Source organism: Epinephelus fuscoguttatus, linkage group LG17, assembly GCF_011397635.1.
Source record: "Epinephelus fuscoguttatus linkage group LG17, E.fuscoguttatus.final_Chr_v1".
Classification (NCBI taxonomy): Eukaryota; Metazoa; Chordata; class Actinopteri; order Perciformes; family Serranidae; genus Epinephelus; species Epinephelus fuscoguttatus.
In genome coordinates this window covers 1,459,492-1,481,328 of record NC_064768.1, presented here as the reverse complement: position 1 = coordinate 1,481,328, position 21,837 = coordinate 1,459,492, and the positions used below count along the sequence as shown (strand labels likewise).

At 41.2% G+C, this 21,837-nt stretch overlaps 1 protein-coding gene across 16 annotated transcripts in view; it reads right to left on the bottom strand.

Annotated features, from left to right (window-relative positions):
- epb41a (erythrocyte membrane protein band 4.1a) overlaps window positions 1-21,837 on the bottom strand; it is a 337,203-nt gene that overhangs the window by 71,957 nt on the left and 243,409 nt on the right. The window contains exon 17 of one of the 16 annotated variants that reach the window (XM_049601551.1): window positions 14,761-17,442. The exons of 14 other annotated variants lie outside the window; for them this stretch is intronic. In XM_049601551.1, coding sequence (XP_049457508.1) covers window positions 17,107-17,442 — 336 coding nt within the window. In that variant the 3' untranslated portion in view covers window positions 14,761-17,106. Of the gene's footprint in view, window positions 1-14,760; window positions 17,443-18,444; window positions 19,847-21,837 lie in introns of those variants that run through there. One more of the 16 variants, XM_049601557.1, reaches the window with a different exon arrangement.

Here is a 21,837-nt window from a genome sequence, read left to right as displayed (position 1 = left end):
TTTTCTTGGGAGCCTTCCTAAGAACAAATTTAAGAAAAACATTAAGAAAGATTTTGGCAAATGAGGCCCTTTATGTAGCAGACCTAACATCACCACAGTGGGGTGTGTCCTGTTGCATTCCAATGCTTTAAACCATAACTACGGCCTTTCCGTATTCTTTACCCGAGTTCATTAGTTACCTAACAGTAACCATACAACACTGGTTGCCACATGCATATACTGCAGAAAGAAATCATTTAAAAAAACATTGCCACTTAAAATTGCCACATTGCCACATTAAAAATGTCACATTAAAGTTTTATATTGTAAAATATAATTCCAGATAAAATGATTCTGTATGTGCTTGGTCTGCTATATGAGTAAACACAACAGACCATATGGTTTCAATTTTTATTCACTACTGGTGGACCATATGGACCTGGCTGTGGGTAGTGGCTTGTTGCCATAGAACAGAAAAGCAACAATAAAGGTAGGATAAGAGGTAAGAAAAGAGAACAACAAGGCAACAACCGAGACCTCTGTCAGCTATCTCTTTCACTTACCCAAGTTAACCTATCAGACTGCTTGGCTGCTTTCTTTCTCATACAGAATCTGGAATGTACTGTCTCTATCTATCTCTATAGTGCACTATCATACAGCTGAAATTATTTAGTTCAGTTCATCAGATCTGCCCTTTCTGACAATTATTTCAAACAGAGCCAGCACACTGGTAGTTTGGAGTTTCTTATCACCTTTGTATTTTCATGCAATAAATAGTGCCAGCAAGTTCAAGTGTTGTGTTGCTCACTTTTCAGGACACACTAACAGGATGTGCAGGTATTAAGAGGAATTTGATGCTTTATTATTATCCCAACACATTACGATGTGGCTACATAAAGCTAACACATTTTACTTTACCTACTATGATATTATCTTGATGCTACCTGTTTATAATGTTTTACCAACTCATACTTCTGTTGAATCAGTAGCGGAAAAATGACCTGGACACAATAATAGCGTCTGTATTACTGTGCAAAACAACTGTTAGCACAGACCTCCCCACCTTGAAGGAAGTTTATGAGTACCACCTTACCTGACACTTGCAACCACATCAATAAATGTGTTCCCAAGTGGTGTTTCAGTGGTTTTTTGCATACAGGCAGCAGTTTGGCATGTACATAAAGTATGTGATGGTTCCATCAACCATCAACACCATGCAGTGTTAGTGATGTTCCTTTTCATTTTAAAAAAATCACAAGACACTCGTTTTTAAATAAAAACATGTTTATTGTTTTTCCTTGATTTATTTAATGACACTATGTTTACAATTTGAGTGTACGTATTTTGGTTAACATTTAGTGATTATTGTTTTCTTTGCAAAGATTTTGAGTTGCTAATGTTTGATACCTGTTTCCTTTACTGTTTGAGAGATGCCTGGCCAAAGGGGGAGGTAGAGCGTCAGGCAGCCCTTTATCCTAGAGCACAGGAAATGGAAGGTGCCAATTCCCAGGCTGAGCAGGGGAGCTCTGCATTAGAGGGACCTATAGCAAAGCAGCATGTGGACATTTCTTTTGGGTTTTGAGTGTTATTGGTATAAATTATTTCTAACTATTGAAGTTTTTTGGTCTTTTTGGTGGTTGGGTTTATTTGGGGTTTTTAAATGGAATGGAGTTCAGGTTTCCCCCCTTTTTTTCTATGTAGGCTAGCCTATGTGTGTATATACCCCTTCTTTTGTGTCATTCGAGAGGTCAGGTTTGTTCAGTTCAGATTTCTGTTGCCATGTTATTTTGTTGACCTCAATTTAGTTAAAGGGCCCTAATTAATATTTTTGTTGATACTTTCCCTTTTCCCTTTGCTTACGTATTTTAACCCATAGGCGTTTCTAGCCCATTTTTGGGGGTGCTGAAGCACCCCTAAATTGAATCCCAGCACCCCTAAAATTTGAGAGATTTTTTTTTTTTTTTTTTTACTGTATGTCCCTTTTTAACAAGCTAGAAAAATGTCAAAACCATACAGTACTTGGTTGCAATGTAATATTTTAACAAATATGTTATTTTAACAATAACAAATACCCCCCCACCTCAAAAATGGTTTGATCCACCCCATCCCTCCCACCTTTCCCCGACTCGGGCTCTGAGCACTCTATCTGCACAGAGCAATGCGCTGCCTTCCAGAGTGCAGTAGTGGTCTAAGTACCTGGCTTAAACCAGGATATGTGGCACATTTCTTAACTTCTACCAGTCAATACCAACACATTATTATCATTACCTGTCCTCATTTTTGCTGCATTTAATCGTAGGTCACTGTTTATGTTGTTAGGTAGGAGTTACCTGACGTTTTTTCTAGCTAGTAAATGTTACAGGTGGTCAGTACCACTGTCCTCTGTTTGAATTGGAATGAGAGGAGCTAGCTGTTGTGTCATGTGCATGTGTTAATATCATACAGTCTATGGTTAATATTAAAGCCAAGGTGCTACTGACCAGCTCCTGACTGGATGCCCATTAACATTATAACTCCTATTGTGTGTATTTATTATTATTATTTTGTAGATTTCAAGCACTTTTTTGAAGTGTATTTTTATTTATGTATTTGTATTATATAACACAGACAAGAAGGAAAAAGGCTGAGACAAACATTGAAAAAGTAAATTACTGTTAATGTTACATGTTGTGCATTGCATTTCAAATAAAAGTCCAAAAAATAAGTTCAAGGTCCATTTTTGGTAATTTTGGTACTCGCTATAGGGGGCTGGTTTACTCCAGAAACATGCATACTGTTTATGTGTATGTTGAGGAGCTGCTGTATCAAAATGAGTTGTCTTCCCCCAGAAATTAGGGTTACGATATATTTCTTTTATGATTCCAATCCATTCTTCTTTTGCTGTGGCTCAGCATTTAAATAACCTTTATCAGATTTGATGGTTTAGTCACAGACTTTCCCAAAAAGTGTTGTGCTTTTCTTTCACAAATGTGGGAATGAAATTGAGTTAAAATGTACAAAACAGTAAAATTTATCTTGCCTCTGGGTGCTCAGCACCCCTAAAACTCTGATCCTAGAATCGCCCCTATTTTAAACATTACGATTTTGTTGCTGTATGGATTGATTTGGCTAAATAAAGCCTTTAAATTCTAAAATGAGCTTGTGTCCCTGTCTTTACTGCTTGGTCCCTAACAAAGTATATGAGAGCTGTCAGCTGAGTTCAGCCAGGCCGGTTCAGCGTCTGGGTTTCTAATACTGAACCATTGCAGCAAGGAGCTCACACAGCCATGGTAAGCCTTGGGTTTTTCAGACAGTATTCAAGTATGTCTTCAAATGCCTCTACCTGACTGGATGCAATGCCAACCAACAAACATCAGATTGTTTCAGTTTTTCCCAATGTCCCAATGAAGATGTCCTTACATGCACAAACCTGTTATGCTTATTTAAAGAACCGCTTGCCTTGGCTCTATTTATGCAAAGTTTTGCACACTTGCTTCACCTGAAACCTTTTTGTATTGGTCAAAAGGCATACAGACTTTAGTCTATGGCTAAAAAGTAGACACTGGCATCTTTCTGTTTCCATTTCTCCTTCAATCAGCACTCAACGTGGATGAAGAGAGCCTCATTTACAAGGTGAGGAAATGATTTAAACTTATGAAAATTACATTAGTTATGAATGAAAGAAAATTTAAATTACAATTACACAGGGTGCTCATCATTGTATTGCCTGGGCCTCAACATTAAGATAAATACAGCCAGGGTCCCCAACCCCCCAACAGCTTCAGCATCAGGTGAGAGAAAGCCAAGGCCCCGACCTAGCACATCTGGTGCCCTTGGAAAGCCCCCCCTAAATATCATCTTTTGTAATTATTTTTTTAATACAATTGAGAACAACAGCTAATTAGAAAGAAAAAACTATGGACAATTTATATGACAAACAATAATAAAAAAAAACACAGTATGTGCAAATTTTCAAATGTGGTCTAATTTTTTGTACTGTGCCTCAGATAGCTTGCGCCTTTTTTTTCTTTTTAGATATTTTTTGGGCTTTTGCCTTTAATGGATGGGACAGTGTGTTGTCTCTTACTGTAATGCTCTCCACTCCACCATACCCATAGGTAGAACCCATTCTACAAACCAGCTATTAGCATTAGATATTTGGATCATTTTCCCCATATGTTATATGTTTTTAATCAAAATTATATTTTCTGGGGGTAAGGGCACAATTTTGGTCTGATGTGGACCTGTATCTTGCAGTCTAAAAAGTTTAAGTTTTATTTTTCTCTGTTGTTCTGCCTACTGTGTTCTTGGTGCAAATGCAACATTTGTAGCAGGGGTCAGCAACCTGTTTGACGTGAAGTGCCGTACTTAAATTTTCCTGTTAATCAGTGTGCCTTATCAATACAATACCAATCCATCGCTCCTCAAAATACTTTTAAAATCACTTTTGTTGTGTGAGGCATTGATTTTGAGCAACAGAGCTCCTCGCTTACAGTCAATTCACAGCATCCTGCTAGGCCCAAAGTTGCAAACTTTTCGGGGTTTGTGTGTGTGTGTGTGTGTGTGTGTGTGTGTGTGTCCGTCTGTCTGTCTGTCTGTCTGTCTGTCTGTCTGTCTGTGATGTCACTTTGTATAATTCTGTGTTCCCTCTCAAGTTATGTCAGGTCCCTGAGTGCAACACAAAACTCTTACTGAGCTCTGTTTTTCCCCTGGCAGGCAGTTTGTGCAGTTAGAGTTGAAGGGTGGACAACTGATCTGTTGATCCGATCAGAGTTGATTAGATTGATGGATGAGAGGAGCAGCTGCTGCAGCAGCGAGTGAATGCAAACTTTTAGACCCAGAGCAATGAACTGTTAAGTGTTATTTTCACTTTCACTCTCTCTGTGCCCAGAGTGTACGTACAATGAATAACTGAACAGTATAATAAATGTATTCCTATGGCGTTTCTAAAAAATGGGCCAGCTCCAAAAATAGAAAATCAATACATGGCAGCAGATGATGGCATAGTAACGGCCCATCACAAATAAACGAATGTGTGTGAGTCCCTGCACTTACAAATTTTAAAAAACTCTTTTGCGTACTTACAGCTAGTGTTCACTGTAACTACTAGTGTGCAGCTAAGATTTCAAGATGGCACTGCGAGAGTGGCAGCTGGTTACAGTAGCTCCGACCCTATCTGCCCTTTAAGTGTGTTTTTTGTTATTTTCTTCTTAGCCAATCTCACTTGTTCGCGTTCAACAACGGATGTGCAACTGCTGAGATTCGTTTTATGCTTTTTGCTCACTTCTGGACTGTTTAAAGTTACTTCTGGAGACCCATTTAGCCACAGCTCGATTGTTTACACCTGTCATCAGCTGTTAGCGCTGTGCCACATTTGTGTTCTCCCCAACGAGAGACCGGAGATCCCCAAGGAGTTAAGGAGAAGGAGGCGGGGTTGCAGAGCTGGGGTAGAGCAGAAAAGACGGTACAAACCATCTATACCGTATGTTATTATGGGGAACGTGAGCTCTCTCCCTAATAAGATGAAAGAGCTCACTGCGATGACCAGACTGCAGAGGGAATAACGGGAGTGTGGCATGATGTGCTTCACGGAGACCTGGCTGAACAAACTCACTCCAGACTCGCATGTAACTCTCAATGTATTTCAACTGTTCAGAGCAGACAGGAGAGCAAAGGAGACCGGTAAGAGGAAGGGAGGGAGGATAGCGATGTATGTGAACGAGAGATGGTGTCATCCAGGGCACATCAGCGTTAAAGAGCAGCGCTGCACCAGGAACATAGAGCTGCTAATGGTTAGCATTCAGCCGCACTACCTGCTGAGGTTATTTACTAGATAGTTATCGCATGTCATTGCGATGACGGTGTACATCCCGCCGTTGGCTGATGCTGCAGCAGCCTGTGAGTTCCTACACACTGTTGTGTCTCAGCTCCAAACATCGCACCCCCAGTCCATCATCCTCAACTCTGGTGACTTCAATCATGCTTCCCTGTCCTCCACCCTCCCCACTTTCACACAGCATGTGGACTGCCACACCAGGGACTACAGAACACTGGACTTGCTATATGCAAACATCAAGGATGCTCATCACCCCTCTCCCCACTGGGCCGCTCAGACCACAACCTGGTCCATCTGTCCCCTGCTTACATACCTGTGGTGAGCAGACAAGTCCCCGCCATTAGTTATAGCCCCTTTTCCACCGCAGGAACTTTTCTCATTTACTCTGGATTTTGAAAAAACGAAATTACCTGGGGAAAAAACTTTCCCTCAACCCCAAACATTCCCTGAAAAAAAAGTACCTAGTAGGAGGTAGGACTTTTCAGATTACCCATAATTCTTGAGGGGCGGGGCTGTGTGCTGAAGAACGCTGATTGGTGGAACACACACTTTTGCCGCTGCAAACTTTATTTCATTTCTACAAGCTTCACTTCGTTTGTGTTTTGATTAAGGATAGGTAGCGAAACCCGGTACTAAATTATCAAAGACTAGTATTGATAAGCGCTAACGATATCTGTTCTTTTGTGCCGGCACTGAACTCCTCCAAATACACACACACACACACACACACACACACACACACACTTACACAACACGGTAACCGGTGAACAGCCGAGCGGCCCCGGTATAAACAAAGTGCAGATAGCTTGAAAATAATACAAGTTAACAGCAGCTACACTTATTACTGTAGGTGACATTAAATCTTGGTGAGTACAGAGCCAGTACTTTATCAGTACATGTGTTCAGCAAGCATGAACATGTAAACATGCAGACAGCGATATTCAATATGCTCCGTCAACAGTCTCTCATCCACGTCACTAACTTTATGTCTTACATGCTGACTTAGACAGCATGCTAGTTCGACTGAGAGCGATTTGTTACTAATAAGCTAAAATGACAGCTGTCTGTATGTAGACTAAGTTTGACGCTTATCTTAAAATACTTTTCAACTAAGCTGCTGGCTGAGACAAACAGCCCTAACTCTCTACACCAGCATGTAACCAGCCAAGCTGGCAGAGCCAAGTACAGGACACACGCTAAATACATTTTCCGGAACTTTGAGGTGGAAACACAAACCACACAGATTACCAGGAATGATTTTACCCAGGTAAATAAATTCCTGGTAATAAAAGTTCCTGGAAATGTTGGTGGAAAAGGGGCTTATGTGAGCAAATGGTCTGAGGAGACTACTGACTGGGGAGTGCTGTGCAGTCCACATGGGGAGGACATTGACAGTTTGACTGACTGCATCTCGGATGACATAAACTTCTGTGTGGAGAACACTGTACAGACCAGGAAGGTACGGTGCTTCTCCAACAACTAGCTGTGGGTGACCCCTGATCTGAAAGTGCTTCTGAACGAGAAGAAGAGGATTTTCAGATTGGGGTACAAAGAAGAGCTAAGGAGGGTCCAGAAGGAACTTGAAAGGGAAAAAAGGAGGGGCAAGGACAGCTAGCCTATAGGAGGAAGTTGGAGGAGTGCCTTCAACAAATCAGCATTCGGGATATTTGGATAGGCCTGAACACAATCTCAGGCCACAACAACAACAGCAGGAGGAGCCCAGAGTCCGGAGACCGGGGGTGGCCAATTGAACTGAACCTGTTTTTCAACGGGTTTGATTCTGCTCCCTCTCCCTCCCGCTTCCACCAGAGCACAGACCCAGGGCCCTCTCACCCTCTCTGGCACACCTCCTCTCCCTCCCTCAGGACATCAGGGACATCAGCTGCACCCTCCCCTCACCTTTTAAACCACATCCACTTCACATCTCCCTCCCCCCATCTTCATCAGCTGGAGTCACCCCCCACCACTGCAGCCTCTCCATAACAGCTGACCAGATGTGGAGGGAGCTCATGAAGATCAAGGCGAGAAAGGCTACAAGCCCAGATGGCATCAGCTCCAGATTGCTGAGGGACTATGCAGCTCAGCTCTGTCAAGTGGTTCTGCACATCTTCAACCTCAGCCTCAGTCTGGAGAAGGTTCCTGTCCTGTGGAAGACTTCCTGCGTGGTTCCTGTACCAAAGACTGCACACCCCAGGGAGCCCAACCACTTCAGACCTGCAGCCCTCCCACCTGATGAAGACCATGGAGAGGATTATATTGAACTACCTCTGACCCCTGGTGAGAACAGAACTGGACCCCCTGCAGTTCGCATATCAGAGAGGCAGTGGGGTGGATGACACAGTGCTCTACTGAACACTGTCTCACCTGGGGAACACTGGAAGTGCTGTGAAAGTCATGTTTTTTTTTACTTTTCCAGTGCTTTCAATACAACACAGCCATGTTTGCTCAGGGTGACGCTGGAAGTACCTGGAGTCAACCGCCGCCTGGCTGCGTGGACCATCAACTACCTCACCAGCAGACCACAGTATGTAAGACTTTGTGACTGTGTGTCTGATGTGGTAGTCTGCAGCACAGGGGCTCCACAGGGGACAGTCCTCGCCCCCTTCCTCTTCACCCTGTACACATCAGACTTCAGATACAACACGGACAGCTGCCACCTTCAGAAGTTCTCTGATTATACAGCCATTGTTGGATGTGTGTCAGAGGAAAATGATCTAGAGTACAGTGGGGTCATCACAGACTTTGTCAACTGGTGTGAGGTCAGTCGCTTTCACATCAACGCCAGCAAGACAAAGGAGTTAGTGATTAACTTCCACAGGAAAGCACCCCAGACTACTCCAGTGAACATCCAGGGTTTGGACATTGAGGTCATGGAGAAGTACAAATACCTGGGTGTTCACCTCAACAATAAACTGGACTGGTCCACGAACATCGACTCTTTGTACAAGAAGGGCCAAAGTTGTCTCCACCTGCTGAGGAGACTGAAGTCTTTTGGAGTGTGCAGTACACTGCTAAGGACTTTCTATGACACTGTGGTAGCATCTGTCATCCTCTATGCAGTGGTCTGCTGGAGCTGTGGAAGCACGGAGAGGGACAGGAAAAGACTGAACAAGCTGGTCGGGAGGGCTGGCTTGGTCCTGGACTATTGCCTGGAAACAATCCAGGGCGAGAGGAGGATGTTAGCCAAGCTGATAACCATCATGGACAACACCTCTCAGTCACTGCATGAGACTGTCCGTGCACTGAGCAGCTCATTCAGCAGCAGATTGCTGCAACCACAGTGCAAGAAGGAGCGCTCCCGCAGATCATTCATCCCATCAGCTGTCAGACTCTTTAACAGCAACATCTGATGTAATGTAGCACTGTCATGTCTGCTGCATATCACTGTATAAATCATCACTAAGACAGTGTGCAAATTATTTACATACTTTGTGCAATATTAACTCATATCACAGCGGTGCCTGGACAGCGTGACGTGTGTGGTTGTGCTGCTGCCGTGGTCCCGCCAGATGCCTCCTGCTGCTGCTGCCATCATTAGTCATTAGTCATACTTCTTCTGTTATTATACACATATGATTATTGTCACACATGTATACTGCCAGGTATTAATACATACTTTCAACATATTGTACCGCAGTAGCCAGAACTATAACTATAATATTATTACTTTCAATAATGTTGTTGTAAGCTACTGTCATTACCTGCATCTCTCTCTCTCTCTCTCTGTCTCTGTCTCATTGTGTCATGTGGATTACTGTTAATTTGTTATGCTGATCTGTTCTGTACGACATCTATTGCACGTCTGTCCGTCCTGGAAGAGGGATCCCTCCTCAGTTGCTCTTCCTGAGGTTTCTACCGTTTTTTTTTTTCCCATTAAAGGGGTTTTTTTTGGGGGGGGGGAGTTTTTCCTTATCCGCTGTGAGGGTCATAAGGACAGAGGGATGTCGTATGCTGTAAAGCCCTGTGAGGCAAATTGTGATTTGTGATATTGGGCTCTATAAATAAAATTGATTGATTGATTGATTGATTGATTCCACATCCATTGTGTATATAGTGTAAATACTCTTGTGTGTACAGTTCATTCTTTTTACTGCCTTACTTTTTTTATATATATATTTTTTGTATTTTAATCCAAAAAGATTGTGTGTATATACATACACATATTTGGTAACACTTTATATTAAGGTACTGTAATAAGCCTTAATTAATGCTTAATTAACAGTTAATGAACACTTAAAAAACAGAATAAGATGTTTATTACCATTAATTCAGTTTCAATTTCAATTTAATTTTATTTATAAAGCCCAATATCACAAATCACAATTTGCCACACAGGGCTTTACAGCATACGACATCCCTCTCTCCTTTGGACCCTCACAGCGGATAAGGAAAAACTCCCCTCAAAAAACCCTTTAACGGGGGAAAAAAACGGTAGAAACCTCAGGAAGAGCAACTGAGGAGGGATCCCTCTTCCAGGACAGACAGACGTGCAATAGATGTCGTACCGAACAGATCAGCATAATAAATTAACAGTAATCTGTATAACACAATGAGACAGAAAGAGAGACAGAGACAGAGAGAGATGCAGGACAGATGGTAATGACAGTAGCTTACAACAACATTAATGAAAGTAATAATATTATAGTTATAATTCTGGCTATTGTGGTACAGTATGTTGAAAGTATATATTAATATCTGAGCTGAGCTGTTAATAAGAGCATATTAATAGTTTATTAACCTTTATACGACACTGTTCCCACTTTAGATCCAGTAGCTGCAAAGATGCATTATGAGCTGTTAATAAGTGCATAATTAAGCATTTATTAACCGTAATATGACATTTATATTAACTTCTTATAGCCTCATTAATGTTAATAAATATCTTGTTAATATTGATTATAGAATAATTGTCTATAAACTCTTAAGGATGTTCTAGTACCCAATAATATCTTATAAGCCACTAATAAATATGTTGTATACCATTATAAACACTCATTAGGTTTTATTAATGTTAATAAACACCTTATTAATTTCATCTTATGGGGGCTTATAGTGTCTTATAAACCAGTAATAAATGTGGATATTATTCTATAATTAACCCTTATAAATTATAATTAATGTAAATAGACATGTTATTAATATTTAGTATAGGTTTATTAACTGTTACCAAAGTTTCTATTAAGTGCATATAAGTGCTCCTATAAGCAAAAATAACTGTCAGTTATGCTGTAATAAATCACTTATATAGTCTTATTAATGTTAATAAACATCTTATACCGTCTTATAAGTGCTCACTAACTGTTAATTGGTGCTTATTAAGCGTTAATTAACGCTTATTACAGTACCTTAATATAAAGTGTTACCACATATTTTCTATTTTTAATCTTCATATATGTATATATTTTTTTCTTAGTATACATTGTCACCCTCCACTTTCTGTCTGTGCTTTGAGCTGCTGTGACATGTGAATTTCCCCAGTGTGGGATCAATACAGTTGATCTTATCTTATCTTCTCTTATCTTATTAGTTAAGCTACGGCATGCCAATGGAGGCACTCGAGCCCAAAGTTGCTGACCCCTGGTTTATGCTTAGCCACATGGAAAACTGCAATCTGATGCAGAAAACAGCAAATTGCACTCAGCTGCAAAACTTTACAGGTGTGTTTGTGTTGTAATACCATGCTCAGTTCATGGTGCTATCAGCAGCTGAAATCCGTTCTTTGCAAATTTGTCCCTAATCAAAACTGGATTGGGTTAGACAGCTGATATAGAGGGTATCTCTTTCTGGACACTTCAATTCTCTGTTCCCTCCAAAAACAAAGGTTACAATATTGTAGCCCAAGTTCTACTAGGACAGAGGGAGCCCTCAACTGAACTCTGGGTAATACTCTTCTTCAATCACAAGCACTCATTTGCCTACTGAAATTTGCATGGATGTAGCCACTCAATCAGGACATGCCTACCTGGATACAAGCAGAGCCCACAGCATTTAAAGTAGTACAAGGTGGAGCCATGGCCTAACCAAACAGGGGTCAAAAGACAAGCAATGGAGACCTTGCACACCAGACTGACTTGGTCATTAAGGAGCACGGGAATATGTAGGTGCATCATGCCCTGGGGGGAGTTAGGTGCAACACAACTGACATACACCTAACACTTTTCACCAATCCTGTGTCGTTCCAGCGAGCACAGACCCTGAAAAGGAGCCAGACATGACAAGACACAGGGCAGGGCGTAGACCATGACGCTGACACACATATGTGCTTGACATTCACCCTGCCGAACAATGCGTGTAGAGTGTGCACAGACCCTGCCCTCCTGCCTATAAGCTTAGGAGCAAGCAGGTGGGGAGCACCAACAGGGCAGTTAGTTCACACTTTCTTTGCTGAGGTCAGAGCAAGCAGCAAAGCTGTCTTTAAAATGCCTTCAGAGAAGAACACTCCAGAGGCTTGTATGGATCTAGCCTCCTTTCCTCATCCCCTGTGCATCATCAACAAATGTGTGGAAGTGGCAGTTTAGCCGCTGCAACACCATGGCTTAAGGGTCGTCTTCTATCTTGACGACCTCATCCTCATGTCCAAGTTCATGGAACGGGCAATGTATCACACAACCCGGTTGATTTTATACCTAAACAAGTTGGGGTTTGCCATGAACTGGGAGAAGTGTAGCCCCCTACTATACCAACAGGTGGAGTTTCTGGGGACTGTGCTTGATGCACGCAAGCTGTGGGCTACTTTGTCACAGCACAGATGGACAACCCTACAGCATGCAATTGTCAAACTGTGGAGGGGTGTGACAGTGACCCCGTTAACTGTTATGCAGTAGCACTGCTGGGGCTGCTGCACTTGCAGAGCCTGTAGGGTGTCATCCTGGTCAGTGGTGTCATCCTGGTCAGTGGTGTAGTGCAGGGTTTCCCCAGGTATGTGGAGTATACCCACCTCTTTTTCTGGCTGTTTATAATATACCCACCTATCAACCACACCACTAACCCCAGTCCTTTTTGGGGAAGAGTCTCAACCACACGTGATGGGAGCCTCCTGTGACCAGACATTACACAGCTCACTGTAGCAACACCTTAAATCAGATTATTAATTTGGCTGATGATGCGGTCCAAAATGTCTTTCAAAATGGCATTTAGCTGAGGGGAAACAAGCAAAATGCCCAATACACCCAGTTTGTTAGCAGCCAAGGCTAGTTGTGCTCCCAGCTGAAATATCTAGTCAGATCACTCCAGTGTCTCTTTGTCATGCAGCAGCAGCTGTCGAGGCTTTCTGTTCTCTGACCAGCCAGCTTATTGCGGAAGCAGGTGGGCCACCAGGCTGTTGAGGGGATGCATGCTGGGTTAAACTTCTCCATGCGACCCTGCACCCTGAAAAAATCCACCATATCAGCAACCAGGGCTCTTGTCTTTTAGCAGCTGCTGCTTGGAAGCTTCAGTACATTAACAGGTGTCTGGAGGAGGGGGTGAGATAAAAAGCCACACAAGGTGGGTGAGCCTGATCATAATAAAGATGACAGGGGCACTGGTTTCCTGCAGGACACCTATGTACTGGACATTGATGAAACATTTTCAGAATTTGCAAATTAAGCTGTTTTCTCAGTCGTGATGATCAGAGGTGGCAGTTGAGTGTTGGCAGTTGGAGTGGGGGTCTCAAAGCGATCAATCTTGAACTATGCTCACTCTCGTGGTGAAGAGATCAGGCCTTGCAGGCTTATGGCTACTGAACACCACTCTCTGCATGGTCTGCACCTAAGCACTGACAAGGTTCCTGAAATGGCAATTGCCATTGCTAACAGAGAGCAGGGTGGTGGACAGTGTTGTGGCACTGCCTTATATACCATGGGCTGCACATGTATTCAGATAGGCACTTCTTGATTGCCTGGCTACATGATAAAACCCACTGACAAATGTCAGTGGGTTTATGGGTGCTTGTTAATGGAGGAGAGTATTACCCAAAGAGTCCAGTAGGGGGCAAAGCTTGCGTAAGACAGAACAGCAGTTTCTGCAGTTTTCAAGACTATTGCAATTGTTCAACCGCACAAATTTGCATGCCGACGATCACCAAATTTGATTTACTACCCTTCTGTGATGGAATCCACTGGCAGCCATTATTATTATCATTATATTATCGTTAAAACTAACTTATTCTGAAATTTGGCTGGTATAAATATTGCTCCTCTTTGTCTGTGCCAAAGAGAAAAGTTGCATATCGTAGCTACCCAAACAAAGAATACCTTCAACAGTCATGCAACCAAAAGATCTTCTGTTGGGTTTACGAAACCCTTTCAACACTGAATTGTGTCAGAATTACAACTGTTTGTTACCAGCTTGTTACCAAAGCAAATGTTGCTCATGTCCACTGTTTTTATCCTCTGGAAGACTACAAATATAATGACTCTGCTTTGATCTATAGCTTCTCCCATTCATTATTTGTTTCTCTACATGTTACTGGAAAAAATGCTTTGATGCATTCCTGAGTAATTTCTTTTCTCCTCTAATGGATTCTTAACCTATACTTGGCCTGATTGTCTGAAAATACTTGGTCCAAATTAACAAAGCATTAATGCAGGTTAGTGACAACAGCACTTTGCTAAACTGCAGATAGATTCTTAACACAGTCTGAGAACTTTGGTCAACTGACTGACTAGAGATGGTTTTTAACTTGCCACATAACTGAATGTAGTCCACAGGCTCCACAACGGAAATGTCTGAAGTGAAATCTTAGTATACTATATTTGAAATTTAACATGTAGTACAGTCACTGGAAATTTATTCCACAGCAGATATGCTGATTCCTAAGGAGATAATATGTACAATGCACACACTAAATCAAAGTTATTAGTGACAACTCTTTTATTTTCTTTCAGACTGCAAATGTTAAGGTTGTATGATCATGTTTCATGTATGAAAGCACAGAAAAAAAGTTATTTCACTGATTTCTTTAAGCAAGACAATGCAGCTTTTGAAATAAGAAATTGCACTTTGTTTTCTTACAAATAAAAAGAAGTCCCAGGCAATAAATGCTTAATACACTCACTCAGACATTTTGCTACTACAGTCTTACTTGCTTTGGTATGGCCAGTAGCTTATGGTGGCTAATGTTAGATAGCATTAGCAAACACAGTAGATAGCACATAACTGAAACTGACAAAAGTGATTTCACTGATTTTATGACACTTCAGTATTTTTAGAATTTTAGCGTGTACCTTTATATTCACACAATGCCTCCCCTGAATGGCAACTGCCCAAATATGGCTTAGCAACCACACCTAGGCATGGCAGGACTGATAACCTTTGGACTTCTTCACATGATGAAACAGAGTGTACAAGGCTTGAATAAGGACCATACCTGATATCCCAAGAGCAAAGGTGGCCTAAGAGGATTAACCTATTTGTCTGTCTGATCTAACATTAATAGCAAATGTTAGCATTCCTGGCATTTAGCTTACTTCCAACAGTAATGACCTAGACTTTATCTTGAAAATTCATAGGTAAGTAGCATATGATTAATTACATTTTGCGCAGTTATATGTTACATGAAAAAGAAACCCGCTGTGTGTACAAGTGGAACAACCCATGTGAGAGTTGGTCCTGGATGCAACCGCATCTCTGTCTGTCCCTGTCTTACTGTTTGTTAGATTTGGGAAATTTACACTCCTTTATCTCTTGTAAAGCTTGTTACCTAAGATAGTGTTACTTTTGGTTAGTGTTACATACGAAGTCAGTGACTACGGATCTTTAAACTGAACAAAGTGAGGTAAATCAGCAAAGTAATTTGCAGCCTAATCTAAAAACTAAAAACCTTTATTCTTGACATATAACATACCGTACAACGTAAATTAAAAGCCTAGTCCCAATTAAACACCCAGTCCCTTTCACTAGCCTGATGAACCTACACATTTTAACAAATAAAGGCCTGTCTCAATTAGATGCCTGCTCTGGTTGCCAAGCAGTTCATTATCACAGAAGTTCTTTGGATGTATAAAACTGGATTGTTGACTACCCACTTGAGCTAATGTTAGTTAGCTGTTTAGATCACACATGCAAATATAAATGTTTAGACTTTTGTCAATATGGAGATACTACACATCATTAGCTCAGTTAATTTTATTTTACTGAAACCTTGAACACCAGAGAAGATCATAATTCATTCAGATTTACCGGCATGACAAAAAACAAGTGGTGACTCGGTCATAAAGTCAGAATATGTGTCCATCCCTCGATTACCTGGTAAGTTATTTATATTCCTTCAGTCCTTAAGGATCCACTGATCAAAAGAATCAAAAGTGTTTTTCCTAAAAATTAATCCAAGTTATAAATATTTTTTTAACAGGACACAGAAGTGTTGTGCCGGTGTGCTGGTGTGCCAGGTGCCGTTATCCTCAGGTGCCATATAACTGGTGTCAAAACATAACTGATATGTTATTCGAAGACTTATTTTTATACAGGTAATATTCAAACTGGCTCAAATAAACAAACTGATTGTATTTCCCATCTTTGCTAAACAACAGTTTTGTGTAAAAGGAATAAAAGGCCTGTCACCTATAGCCACCTTTCGTGTTTCTTGTCCAAGCAGGCTATGTTTCTCAGTAGTAAGCACCTGAACAGGGCTATGTTTGAACAAGTTTGTTTGAGCTCATACTCATCATAATGTACTGTACTGCTAGGGCTATTGGCTACCCATAACAAAACAGCAATACTACTTCTTTGGTTCTATGTATTCAGCATGTTTCATAAACTCATTATGATGCTGAATTTGTGCCTGGGTCATGTAGTTTTAGCCTCAGGTTTTTAGCAAGATAAAGTATTGTGTTTGTAGGCATGTAGGCCAATGTATTCTTGGCCAAACAGAATTTAGCTGAAGACAGTTTTGAACCACCTTCCTAGCGAGAGCTGAGACAGCCTGGGGCAGTTGCCATTTCAGGTGGCAAAATTGATAGTTTCAGTTAAAACTGAGAAAACAGTTTTGCATGTTGTATTGTGGTAAAGGACCAGCTGTCTCACGAATTCCTATGAATTTTCACCGATAAATCTTTCACCATTATTAAGCTCAGCAAGGGTCAACTGCTACTTGTGGCTTCAGTGGTCGTTGTTCATCAAAAGTTACATAGGCTCGCTTTAAAGATAATAATTTCAGTACAGCCATTTTAGGCTGAATTGAGTTGCACGGAAGGTAAGAAAGGTATTCAATTTTGTATAGATAGAAATGATGACTTCAAAGTAGAGAGTCAAGCACTTGAATGAAGCAGTATCTAGACAGCCAAGGGCACCTTGCAGGATTAAATGTTCAGGGAGCTCCCAATCTATTTGTCTTAAATGAAGGCCAGCCACAGCATGGTCAGGGCCATCAGCAGCAGCCCTGACAGAAAGAAAGACATCCGGGAATGCTTGAGCCTGGCTGGGTTTAACTCACATGGGTTAACCAAGCTCCTCTTCTCATCTGGCACATTGATAGCCACCTTTAGAGTGTGACCATGAGCTTGTTCCTCCTCTTCCATTTCATCCTCCTCCTCATCAACCCAATCAACCTCACCGTCCTCCTCATCTTCTTCCAGCAGGCAGTCATGTCTGGACAGCGGTGGTCCCAGTGGTGCTGGGGACAAACTACTTGCTCTTACCTTGTGTCCGAACAGAGACTGCCTTCCTCGCTGTGCTCAGCAGTGGCAGACCAAGAGAGACAGATAACAATGAACAGACAAGTGGGATATGGTCAACTGACAAGTGGAGGAAAGGGATAGAAGGATGAGGAGATGGAGGAAGGGGGTGTTGGAGAGAAGGTACAGGAAAGGGAGGGTTGTGTAGCATGGAGGGAGCATGGTTTTGAAAGATGTCTCTTGCAGCTTTTAAATTAGGTTGTTTGTGATGTTGTCTGACAGGGAAAAAGTAACACAAACAGACAATTCACCTTTAATGTGGTTACTCTATTAGCTTTGTAAAGCCCAACCCAAGTGAGTTCAAAATCTTTATGCAAAAGGTTTAGATGCTGAGTGGCTTACTGTCATATGAAACAATGTAAATCTGGTCCTACCTCTCTGTGGTTACAACTGTGACAGCAGTATAAACTTGGGGTGTAACAATCCATCAGTGTGGGTGGTTATATTGATTCAATGATTAACAATCCAATATCACTGATGCAAAGCGAAAACATCGATCCATATCGTCATCTTAAGGTTACACCTTTATTGTGAAATTCTATGCCACTGTCAAACAGCAGCAAGCAGATGGCAAGCAGCCAAGAGAATGATGATATGGATAACGTTATTTACTAGGGAATAAATCAGCAGGGGAGAAATATGTTTGATTTTGCAGAAAATATGGTCAATAGACAAAACACATGCCGCATGTAAACAATGCCATTATGAGATAAAACACAGCATAACATTATTTTCCTGGCTGGGCATCTCACTCCACTAACTTCTCACTACAGCAACATCAGCTGGTCTGTTTCAACAATGTTCAGCTGAAAAAAAGTGCATGCAGGCTAAAATTCAACCATGCTGCTCTGTCAGGCGATGCAGTGACTTAAACCAATGATGATTAAGAAAAGGTATGAATAACATGTGTAATTTGTAGGGATGGGGGGGGGGGGGGGGTGCTGAGTATCTGTTGCTTTATTATACAAACTATATTATTAATATTACAAATAAAAGTCAGCTTTTGGTCTACTAGAATAATATGATCATTTCTTTTTCAGTCCACGAGATACATTTCACTGCATTAAAATGGCATAAGTGTGATTAACAGACTGAAAACTTTATTTAATTAGATAAAACAGATGAATAAGTTTTCCTTTGGAGACAGTCGAAATAAAAGGTAATTAATCACAATACAGTATATCGTTTTTTTTCTGTGAATCTTGACAGTTATTATTGAGCTGAATATATTACTTTTGTAAATGATGTTGATGTTAATCCATGTTTTATGGCTGCTGGGAGAAGTCTGACTTTGAGTTTTATGTAAAAAAGATTATAGGTAGGTTGTGTTAGTGGAGTCAATTTAAAGAAAACTTTAAAACTGCACTTAAGCTGTTACAATTATTTACCATTATTAATGTGTTGTTTTTATCTTTTACGGCCAAAAGCAAAAAAGAAAGGGGTGACAGCTTCTTCTGTAAGCGACTGTGTTAAATGGGCAGGTGATATTGTCTGATAAATCACAGGCTACTGTATCGCATCAAACTGAAATCATATCATGGCAGACTTTGTAATTTTAGCAAATATTGTATCGTTGTCCAATGAATCAATATAATATCGTATCATGATGAAACTAGTGATTTACACCCCTAGTATGAACTACTCTGTGTGAAATCAAAATCTGAGGATTAATAAATAAATCTGCTCCATGGTATGAAGAGGAGAGGCATTCTCTGGCAGCTGAAAAGCTAGCTCGTGCATACAATTTTGGCAGTGCAAATAAGTGCCAAAAGGAAGAAGGACAGAGCAGAAAAATTCCTGGTATGAGCTGGCAAAACCATGACATGTCATCTGCACAGATTTGTAATGCACCCACAGCTTGTCCATTGTCTTGGCATCTCACATGGCAGAAACTTCGGAGGAGCTTGCCATGAAACATTGTTTAGGTAATTCCGCATAATAGTGATGATGGGGACGTAGTATTGCACACAAAGCAAGATCTGCAATTAGCCTGCAAAAATCTAACAGCTTAGGGAGAATCTGGGAATATTAAACTGGCGGATGGTGATGCAATGGAAACTATTTCTAATTTTCCTTCTTATGTGTCATCATAATTTCCAGCATTCAGTGCTCATTGTGCCTCAGGCTTTCAGCAAAAAAGTGCTGTTATGGCTGGATTTTTGAGTATTAAAAAAGGAATATTTGATTATTGTGCAGAAACTTATGTCTGGGATAGAAACTGTGTCTTCAAGTTGTGGGCAGAGAAGGGTCGAGAGCCAGAGGGAAACACAGGCAGGTCAGAGGACTGAGATCCTCTCTGACCTTCAGAGTCATTGTCTGAGCGTACAGTAAAGGATGGTGGAGGTTTTGGGGAAGAGGATTGAGTTGGTGGGGATTTTACTGGGGAAACAGGCCCAGACTTTAAAGGGAAAGGGAAACAAGAGGATGGCAGAGGTGGAAGAGGTACAAGACAGAGACACAGAAAAACACATAAAGACATCCAGGAAGGGATAGATACAGGGAGGATTGGAGGGTGAGACAGATGAGGAGGAAGGGAGGAGGAGGGGTCAGTCCTCTGGCTAGTAATCATTTGCCTGTAGCTTGTTTTCTTATGTTCTTTGGCTCTTCAGTCTTTCACTGATCATTTAAGAGACATGAATCATGCAGATACATTATCAGGATTATGGGATTGATTAGCAGATCAAGTAAGATGACAAAGCTTGCAGCAGCCATTCATAGAGCAAAGAGTTAAAGGGGAAGGGTTCCAGGACACATATATAGGTGCCAGTATGCTTCAAACAAAGTGGTTGTCATATCATTGATGCGTGCTGAAACCACGTTTCCATTGTGGTTTTTGTGTGTCCAACAATATTTGTATCTTTTCCAAGACTGACAATGATGCGCACTTTACAAAGCAATTGGACAGGTGTGTGGAGTTGAGATGAGATGCAATTCCTCACAAGCTTTTTTTTTTTTTTTCAAATTTTTACACAACTACTTCTGTCACTTTTGTGAAAAGCTGAGTACAACACACAACAAAGACTGTTCCAGAGTGTGCACCCTTGTCCACATTTGTTTGTTTCATCATATCTTGTCCATCTTCATGGCTGCAGGCTTTATACCTTTCAGTGTCAGAGTGTTTCCGTTCAGGTAGGAACGCTTTTGCCTTCAGAACAGGATACACAGGAAGGCAATGCAGCCACTTAAAAAATATAGAAAACAAAGAAGGAAATATTAAAAAGCCTTTATTGTAGTGGCTAAATCATTAAGATAGCCAGCTTTTCGACCACTGCAGGTCTTCGGCCGGGGCGTTTTCAAAGCCCACATTTCAAAAACATTGTTTTTAAAGCCCTGACGAAGACCTGCAGTGGTCAAAACATGTTTGCTCTTTTAATGATTTAGCCACTACAATAAAGGCTTTTAAATGTTTCCTTCCTTGTTTTCTACATTTTTGGGGTGTCTGGATTGCCTTGTTCTGTATTCTGTTGTTTCCTGTTCTCCATGCACACCTGACACAAAGTTTTGATCTACGTTTGATTATGCATAGCAACCAGTCGTCTCTCTCTTTTTCTAAGCTCCAACAATACCTTACATCAGCTTGTTGGCTTGAAGCATACTGAACCTTCTCGGCTGCAGCCAAGCACAGTCTAGTTAGGTTGGAGAGCTGCTTGTTTAAAGTAAGCTATGGCAACAGCCACCATGTGCCATTCTTTAAATTGATCATAGAGACACACACTGGACAGGGTTGATACGCAGCCTGTCAGAAAGCACCAGATCCAAGGACCACTCCCTCAGTCATGCCATCAACTACTCTGTACAGAGGTACAGCTGTGGACATCCTCCCTGTCACACATATACACACACACATGCCATCTTCACACCAGCAAATCTGAAAAAGAATGTGCCAATCAGTGTCCATCTGTGACTGCAGTTCCAGTCATGCTAAAGCAGTGGGATGATATGAAGGAAGCCAGCAGCGGAGGATCACTGTACAGTTTTAGATGATAAAGTGCAAGTGCCATAGTCTTCATGGATAACAACAACATTTATATTCAGTACTAAACATATATACAGTATGTACCTTGCCAATAATGTTTTCCATGCAAGTCTGTACACATTAACAGTTAAAACATTGGGAATATACAGTGTGACTCCTGAAGATTGATATCTAGCCATACAGAGCAAGCAACTGTAGGGCCCTAGAGGTTGAAGACTGTCTTTGCTGTGATTACTGTGTGGTAGTTTGACGAATGTAATGAGATTGGTAATGAACACTTCAATAAAAGCTAAAAGGCTCTGTTTTTTAACAGTTCCTGAGTTTCTACCTTTAAGAGGGACCCTAAGTTAAAATCTAATTCAAATGTCTTTAATATTCCATTTAATATTATGGTTACATAGTGCCTGTTCTAA